This window comes from Odontesthes bonariensis, chromosome 24 (genome assembly GCF_027942865.1).
Source record: "Odontesthes bonariensis isolate fOdoBon6 chromosome 24, fOdoBon6.hap1, whole genome shotgun sequence".
In the NCBI taxonomy this organism is placed as follows: Eukaryota; Metazoa; Chordata; class Actinopteri; order Atheriniformes; family Atherinopsidae; genus Odontesthes; species Odontesthes bonariensis.
The window spans coordinates 23,006,621-23,015,350 of record NC_134529.1 but is presented as its reverse complement, the minus strand read 5'-3'; the positions used below and the strand labels follow the sequence as shown (position 1 = coordinate 23,015,350).

The following is an 8,730-nucleotide window of genomic DNA, read 5'->3' as shown; positions in this document are numbered from 1 at the left end:
GGTGATCCACAAATGCGTCACGATTCACAAACAGAAGTTTCACGAATGGCTTTTTTTCTTTCACAAATTGAAAATGTTAGGCTATATTTACAAATACACATATATTTGTAAAAACCAAACACATAAGTTACAAATAGGAAAAATGTATTTGTGGATAGCAAAACACGTGTGCAACTCAAGGCATATTTGTGGCCCTTCTGTGCATTTGTAGTTATTTTTTAGACAAATTTAAGCCCATATCACCAAGGTTTCCCCTGCATTACTTCCCCTTGTGTTTGACAGGCTGTCGCAGCCAGTCCATATATGGAAAGTACGCTCACTGCTACTATGGAAACAAGTCAACTGTGCATGGGGGAGTGGGAAGAACGAGAGTAACGGATATAAAAGTCAAACAGATTATGCGCATGTGTTCGGGAGTTGGATTGTTCTTATCTGCCTGATTAAGAGAATTGATGGTGAGTATGCAGCATGTATCGCTAATGGCATCATTTGTAATGCATTATCAATTTAATTGTGATTAAAGTTGGTGTATGATATTATAAGACGCTAAACAAGCATTGAAATACGCAGAGAGGGTAGCTGTAAAGTGTCACAGCTCTGAGGTAATCTGTTAGTACTTTAAATGATACAGATTCTCAAAAAGATTTCAAACGGGCACGTGAGTAAATCCTCACATTTGTACTTCCTTTTTTGTTCTTCATCTTTGCTCTGCTGCTCCAAGATGCCGCTTGCTCCAAGGCCCCCTGCAAGCTGTGCCAAGATGCAAACCAAACGGAGCGCTTGGACCCCTCTGAACCACCCACAGGCCAACAGCAAGGTCCAGATCAGCTCATTCTTAACACTATCAGTGAAAGGCATGCAATCACAAGCCCAAATCAGAGACACTCGGGACGCAATGAAAAATGAACAAAAGACAGGGATTCTTACTACGACTTATTTAATTGCAGACAGTATGAACCAAAGATACCATTCTCTATCATTTTTGGCCTGGAACAAATTGCCACAAAACATTGGGACAGGAAATCTTTTTTTCCCTGAAAGACAGAAGAGTCTTTTTGGGAAAAAAAAGATGGGCAGAGGATTTCAAACCAATGCCCTGGAAAAACATTGAACTGTACATAAACACACTAAAGGTGTGCATATTTCTTCCCCAAGCAATCTGGAGGAATTTCAGTGCATAGAGGCCATGGGGCACAAGCCCAAGCTTGGCACCCAATATCTTCGTTCCCTCAGACGACACTACGTCCAGAACCTTTATTCATCAATAACTGGTAATAATATATTTGGAAAACTTTTGTCGAGCACTATAATGTGGAGATGCATTCACAAATATCGCTGCTGTTGGTGAGCATATCACAGTAAAACATTTGGTACAAAAAAAGAGAAGGTGCGCATAGTTTTGTGTGAAAGTGCAAACGTGAACAGATAGCCTTTTTGCACCCTTAAGGCCAAGAATAAAAATCAGTGCACTACAGATTCTGTCGGAAAAAAAGTCAGAAAGTTCGAAATGCACATTCTGTCCAATGATGGAGTGATAAAGACAACCAGAACCAGGTGTCAGTGGGTTTTATTTGGGTCTTGAACAGCGTTGAGTCCTGAGTACTGATGTTTGGCCAAAGTTCTTTATGTTTTATGACGAGGCATTTTACACTATCCTCTTTTTTTGTCAGGTGTTTGAGGAAAGACGAAGTCTTCTTGCAAAGTGGGTAAGTTTAAGCAGCTAAATGGAGATGCACTTAATCCAATCCACTGATGGTTCTTTCCTGTATAATGAGCACAGCGTGGGGTGTGTCGTACACAAGTAGATCTCTGCTAGTGGACAGAAACCCCACGTTGGGCTCTGTGGAGTCCAACTCAAATATACTCAGTCTGTGCGTGTGAGTTCTGTTATATTCTTTCACATTTTCAACAGTTTGATAGGTGGTCTGACAGTCAGAGGAAGGTGGTTCTGCAGGACTTTGTGTTGAACTGCTCTGTGGAGCAGCTCAGGTTCCTGAGCCTTAGTGTGAGCAGACAGCTCCCCCTGCAGGCTGCAGACTTCACCTGCCTGCTGCCCAGAGCCCTCTGCCTCTACCTCTTCTCCTTCCTGGACCCACGCAGCCTGTGTCGATGTGCTCAGGTACACATGGATGCAGTTAATGAGCCAGGTGATAATTCTGGCTTACAAAGTGCAGCTTCCTGTCTTTACCATTTTGTATAAACTTGCATATTAACGATTTAGTTTGCTCTTCAAGGTGAACTGGCGATGGAAGAACATAGTGGAGCTGGACCAACTTTGGATGCCCAAATGTCTGAGGCTCGGCTGGTGCATTAGCTTCTCCCCGACAGCATTCGAGCAGGGTGTCTGGAAGAGACACTACATCCAGACTGTCCAGGAGCTGCGCCTCTGCCTGCTGCAGGTCAGGAGATCTGATCCACAGTGAGCTCCTGACAGTCAAATATACAGCATAATGGCCCAGGAGAACACTGATTCTCAAGCAGATTAGCTTGATGCCTTTTAGTTACGGGCCAGCAACATGAAAACTCTGTTGTCTATCTCCAGACTCCCTCCTTCCAGCAGCAGTTGATGGTCCCAGATGCTGCAGCAGTCAGCAGTGCACACAAAGAGCCACAAGAATTGGTCTTCAGCAGCGAGGAGCGCCCTACATCCACCCCCCAGCAACATGGAACAAGCTCTACGTTAGAAATGAGAACAGAGAAGCAGACGGTTGCACTGCCACCATGGAGAGACCCTGACAGATGTCCCAAGGATACAGTGCGCTTCAACTACCTGGACAACCTGGACCCCATCGAACAGGCATTGAGACAGAGGTGTGACCAGAATGGCATGTGTGGGTGGGCAGTTAGCTCATCTGGGGGGGCAGAAAACAATACCTCAAAAAATCGGTGGAAAACCACTACTACAACTTCAAGCATAATAATAATAATAATAATAATAATAAAAAAAATAATAATAGTAATAATTCAATTCGGTAATGAAAATATGGTCACACTAGCATAAATCATGACCGTCAATTTTAATTTTTAATTTTAATTAACATGCTCCACATTCTCCATTGAGGGTTTAAATTCAAGTAGATACTTGGGGCAAGACATCCAGCCAACTCCAGCTTTTTATTACCTTCATTAAGTCTACATTTCAGATCATTATATGCAACAAAAACATCCGAAAATGTGAAAATCGCCTTTTTTTTTCAGCAGCAAGGGGTTAAGGTTACGGAGGGGGGGAACCACGATAACAAAAACTAAAATAAAGCTATAAACTTTGCAGATATATGCTTTTTTAAAATCACCACTTGCATTTATTCTATCAATACAAGACACAAACAGAGATAATAAATCGTGGCCTTTTTTCTGGCCAGTTTTCTTTGGATGGACAAGGCATTCCCCCAGGAACACACTGTAGCAACATCATCTGCGACTAAATAATTTAGTGAAAAGACTTAATGATGTAGATCCATAGAGGTTTGTTTTGGTTTCTGATAAAAAAGGATTTAAAAAAAGGAGGATTTTAACTTTAAATAGTAACACGAGGGGGAAGACGTTCTCAATTCTTTACTTGTTAATTGGGATTGAATTTCATATTTTGAAACACACTCAGTTTCAGTTTTCAAATCTGTGTTTCAAAGAAATCATTTTCCCATAAAGATTGCACATAAAATGAGGTTTGTTTGCCACCTTGTAAAAGACTGAGATGAGAAAATTGAATCCAAACAGCTCGGTCTGTCCAATCCTCAGAGGTATAAGGAAACAGCGGCAGACTGGGTGATAAAATTAAACTAATTTTAACACAAATGATCTCTTTTTTCAGTGTGTCATTGTCTTCTTTACCATGGGTGTGTAAGCACCGTGTAAACAGACAATGTCACATTTTAAGATGATGTTGGAAGATGGCTACTTGATTTGGTAACACTTTAGAAGTATTTGATTAAGTGATTTTATTAAACAGCTTTTGATTGCTAAATGATTAGTTTATCAAAACACAAGTTAGCAACAACTCCTAAATGAGTAATTCTCTTCTAATTCCTAATCCAAGACTTATTTTAGGGGGCACAAATAGGCTAAGTAATCACAACATTAACAGTTATTATTAATGAATAGCTGCTTAATGATTACACAGAATTATATATAGCTGCATGGTACACACAAATAACAGATGCTTAAAAAATCAATAATTAGTAAGTTGTTTTTACAAACCTCATTTCCAGAAAAGGTTCTAGAGGAGGTTCTAAAACTTACATGTGTAATGTGTTAATATGCTTTCTTTTTTTTTTTTAACAGACACAAGTCCAAAGAAGTGACTTTCAGTGTTTACACACTGAAAATAAATAGGGATTAGGGCATGTATATGAAGGTGTTACATCAACTTTCCTTTTATTGGCACTTTAAATTGTTAGAATTTAATAATACTTTATCAATCCCAGAGGGGAAATGATATTGTTATAGTACAAATTACTGAGTAAAAAGGATCTAAATGAGTAAATAACTCAATACAATAAGCAAAAATCTGTTGACAAACTGTTGGAAAGTTAAAGTGCAGAAAACTCCAGCGATCACCATGGATACATTAGGGTGTTGCGTGCAATGTCTGGCAACAACTGAGCTGATTATGTCACATTTAGTGGTGCCAGGTAACCCAGGTGAACACTCTGAGCAGCCAACATGGACAGAAATTCACAAGCTAACATCCCACAGAAGGGGTGCCAGGATGCTTTAAAATGTTATTAACAAGCACTGCATTCCCTTCTCTTTTACTTTTATCACTCTGCCTGTGGTATCCGTCAACCCACATAGGTGGAAAGGTGTTAGAGTCCAGAACATGCTCCTCCAGCCATGCCTTGGTGAAACACAGAATACTGCTTTTCCGATAGCCCATCTGTGTTGTTGTCAAGCTCATCCATTTTATCTGCCAGCGATATCACTTTCCCCATGATGGAAGAAGAAGAAATGGTTTAAACTTCCCCCTCTTTTCTCTCTTTTTCTGCTTCTGCCCTACATCCTAGACGCCTCGTCCTTAACTTTTATGGATTTTTGGGATCTTATTCCAAGCATTATTTGAGCTTTGGAAAGCTCAATTAGCTGCTTCCACATGTAAAAAACTTCCATGCTGCCAGAAGTATTAGCAAATGTCTTTCCAGCAGCACAGCATTCAAACCAGTTTAGATCTCACTGGAGCTCATTAGACTGAAGACACGATTTTAGCTGCTCAACAGTCCAGGGTCGTTGTCCAATCCTGCTCTTCATAATGTGCCATATATTTTCAACAGGAGATGGATGTGGACTTCAGGCAGGCACATTCAAGTGAGTTTATGAAGCCATGATGTTGTAAGTTGTGCAGAAAGAGGTTTGACATTTTCATGCTGAAACAAGCACGGACCTACTAGGGAGAAGCGGTCCCCTTAATGGTAGCGTATGTTTCTCCAAAATTCCAGTATATACCCCTGATCACGTTACCTTCACACGTGCAGGTATTCCATGCCATGGACACTGATGCAAATCCCCGCCAATCACAAAAGCTGGCTTTTGCATCTTTCACAAATAATAGCCTGGATGCTTCATCTCATCTTTGACATGTAGAATCACTTTTTTTTTCCAGAAAAATGAACTCATCTGACAATAGAACATGTTTCTATTGTTCTTCTGTCCGTTTAAGACAAGCTCGTGTCCAGAGGACATGGCAGTTGATATATGGCATCCTCCTTACACACAGTTTCAGGTTACATTTCTGGATTTAGCGGTAGACTGTTTTCTCAAAGGCCTCAGAGGTTATGGCCATGCAACAGTGAACTCTGAGTCTGGCCATTATGCACTGAGATTTCTCCAGACCCCTGAATCTGTTCACAATATTACTGTCGATGTTGAGAGACCAAAGTACTTAGCAATCTCGCACTGAAGAAAATGCATTTTTGAACTTCTAGATAACGACCAAGTTTGACCCTAAATGGTGAGCCACAACCCATCCTTGCTTCGAAAGAGCCTTTCGTTGCCGCCATCAAATGTTCTTATCTGGCAGAGAGGTTTTGTAGTTTTCTGCTGTGTTTGCCCATTATCACCAAACCCCAGTATGAATGGAAACAAATCCCTGTTCTAGCAGTAGTATGCAGTGTACTTTTGGACCCAGTACCTAACAAGAAACAAATTTTGTTAGTATTGATACAATTTAAAATTTTGCACGTTAGTATTTATTCATATTGACAAAACAATAACCGTTTTAGAGCATCACTATGTAAGTTTTTTCTCATCAAACAGCCACATTTGGCTTTGCCCCTCCTCAGCCTGAAGTTACTGAGATTACCACCCTGTAACTGACTGCATGAGTGACTGAAACGTCATTATTATTATTATTATTTATTACTCAAAGCCATGTAAATAAACAGCGCTGTCAGATCCACCCTCACACAGTCATTTCTCTTCAGGCAGATAAGGAGCAGAGCCTCCACCTGCGGCAGCAGCACATCCAAGATGGACGACGGGAAGAGGAAAACGCTGTCAGAGGCCACTTACAAGCTGTGTAAAGCGAAGTCGCTGGTAAACTCCCCTTCATTCATCACCGCCCCAACCCTACTGTGACTGTGCCCTCTCCTTGTCTGAATTCAAGAGTGTGATAAACGTGGAGCATTCCCTGGAGACTGTGCAACCGGCAGGCATCATGCATTATGGAGCAGAGTTTACACAGAAATGCATGCTAATGATGAGCTGTTGAGAATAGGAAGGGAGGGAGGAGGGGGCAAATTATGCTGATGATGGTGATCGAGGGAAAGTAGGGGACACCGTAGCCTTCAGGTTTTGGTAAAATCGTTTTTTTGTTGTTTTTTTTCTCTGTCAAAGTATCCCAACTTCTCTCACAACTTAGGTCTCTCTTGTTCCAGATGTTCCTTAGCTCCAACTGCAGACCCCACCACTCTCCCCCTCCTCCTCATGATCATCATCCACATCAACAGACCCAAACCCCATGTGCACCTCATAGTCAAGACTACCCCATCACCAAGGAGACCGCCAAGAGCTTGTTGAGCCTGGCCCAGTGGAATGCTGGGATCCGTCCAAAACCAGTGAGGACGCCGGTGCCTCGGCTGTCTGCGGAGGCGCTCAGAGTGTCCCGGCGCACACATAGGAGCGCTGCCAGTGAGTGATCACACTTCCTATGCTCCTCCGGGCAGAATCTGATGTAACCACAGAGTAAGAAATGCATCATGGGGAAATTTTGGCCTAAAAATAGCTGATTCTGCAAGAAAGTGCAGAGTGTGACCCGATTCCAAATGCTGAAATTTGTTTTTTGTTAAAGAATCCTGAATGAAGGAGAATTCTGAGCTCCAAAGCATTAAAAGGTTTACAAAGAAAAAAATAAAACATAAATTCAAATTTCAAGCTCTTTAATGATAAAGGAGCACTGGCTCATAGCTCCGGCCTTTTGTAGATGTGTGTGATTCAAGATCAGGGCAAAGATTTTGATTTAAATGTGAAGGCATGGCACGCCTGGAGTTTGATTGCAAACAAGGCAACAATAAAGGTAAATATACATAAAGAAAATGTCGGGAAATCTGATGGTAGAAAAATATGGATAAAAGATAACAGAATAATAACCAATACTTTCAGCCTTTAACCAGATTCATTGTGTGAGTCTAACGTGCAACAGCTCCAACAAACATTTCAGTTTAATGAAAGCTGCAGGGATTCTTATCACTTATTATGAGTTATTTCAGGTTGGGCTTAATACTGTACACTTAGAGAATGGTTTACTGCGACTACTGTCACCAACTGTAACCTTCTTTTCTCCATTGAGACTTTGTTTAATCATTTCAACTGAGTTTTTTCACTGATCACAGGTAAACCACTGTTCGAGGTTCAACCGTGGGCTGTGCCTGCTTCATACACGCAGGAGCTGAAGTGAGGTATACCGCCCCCACCAGGAGGATGAGGGAACTACAGCACACAGCTGGAGGACAACTGGCAGAGCTTCACTTCTAATACACTATATTGCCAAAAGTATTCGCTCATTTTCCTTTACACGCATATGAACCTTAGTGACATCCCACTCTTAATCCATATTAAGATGTCGGCCCATCCTTTGCAGCTATAACATTTTTGACCATTCTTCCAGAAGCGCATTTGTGAGGTCAGACACTGATGTTGGACGAGAAGGCCTGGCTCGTAGTCTCTGCTCCAATTCATCCCAAAGGTGTTCTATCGAGTTGACGTCAGGAGTCTGTACAGGCCAGTCAAGTTCTTCCACACCAAACCCACTCATCCATGTCTTTACGGACCTTACCATGTTGGCACAGGAGGGGGCCATCCCCAAACTGTTTCCACAAAGTTGGGAGCATGAAATTGTCCAAAATCTCTTGGTATGCTGAAGCATTCAGAGTTCCTTTCACTGGAACTAAGAGGCCAAGTCCAGCACCTGAAAAACAACCCCACACCATAATCCCCCCTCCACAAAACTTTGGACTTGGCACAAAGCAGTCAGACAAGTACCATTGTCCTGGCAACCGCCAAACCCAGACTCGTCCATCAGATTGCCAGATGGAGAAGCGTGATTCATCACTCCAGAGAACGCGTCTCCACTGCTCTTAGAGTCCGGTGCCGACGTTCTTTACACCACTGCATCCGACGCTTTGCATTGCACTTGGTGATGTATGGCGTGGATGCAGCTGCTCGGCCATGCAAACCCATCCCATGAAGCTCTCTACGCACTGTTGTTGAGCTAATCTGAAGGCCACATGAAGTTTGGAG

General features: G+C 42.0%; 1 protein-coding gene across 1 annotated transcript; it reads left to right on the top strand.

Moving 5' to 3' along the window:
- The first annotated feature begins 721 nt into the window (after positions 1–721).
- Positions 722–7,888, top strand: fbxo16 (F-box protein 16). Its single transcript, XM_075459820.1, has 8 exons — positions 722–817; positions 1,671–1,706; positions 1,913–2,119; positions 2,235–2,399; positions 2,543–2,829; positions 6,429–6,528; positions 6,870–7,122; positions 7,824–7,888. The coding sequence occupies exons 1-8, from the start codon at positions 722–724 to the stop codon at positions 7,886–7,888; spliced, it is 1,209 nt and encodes a 402-aa protein (XP_075315935.1).
- Positions 7,889–8,730: the final 842 nt, after the last annotated feature.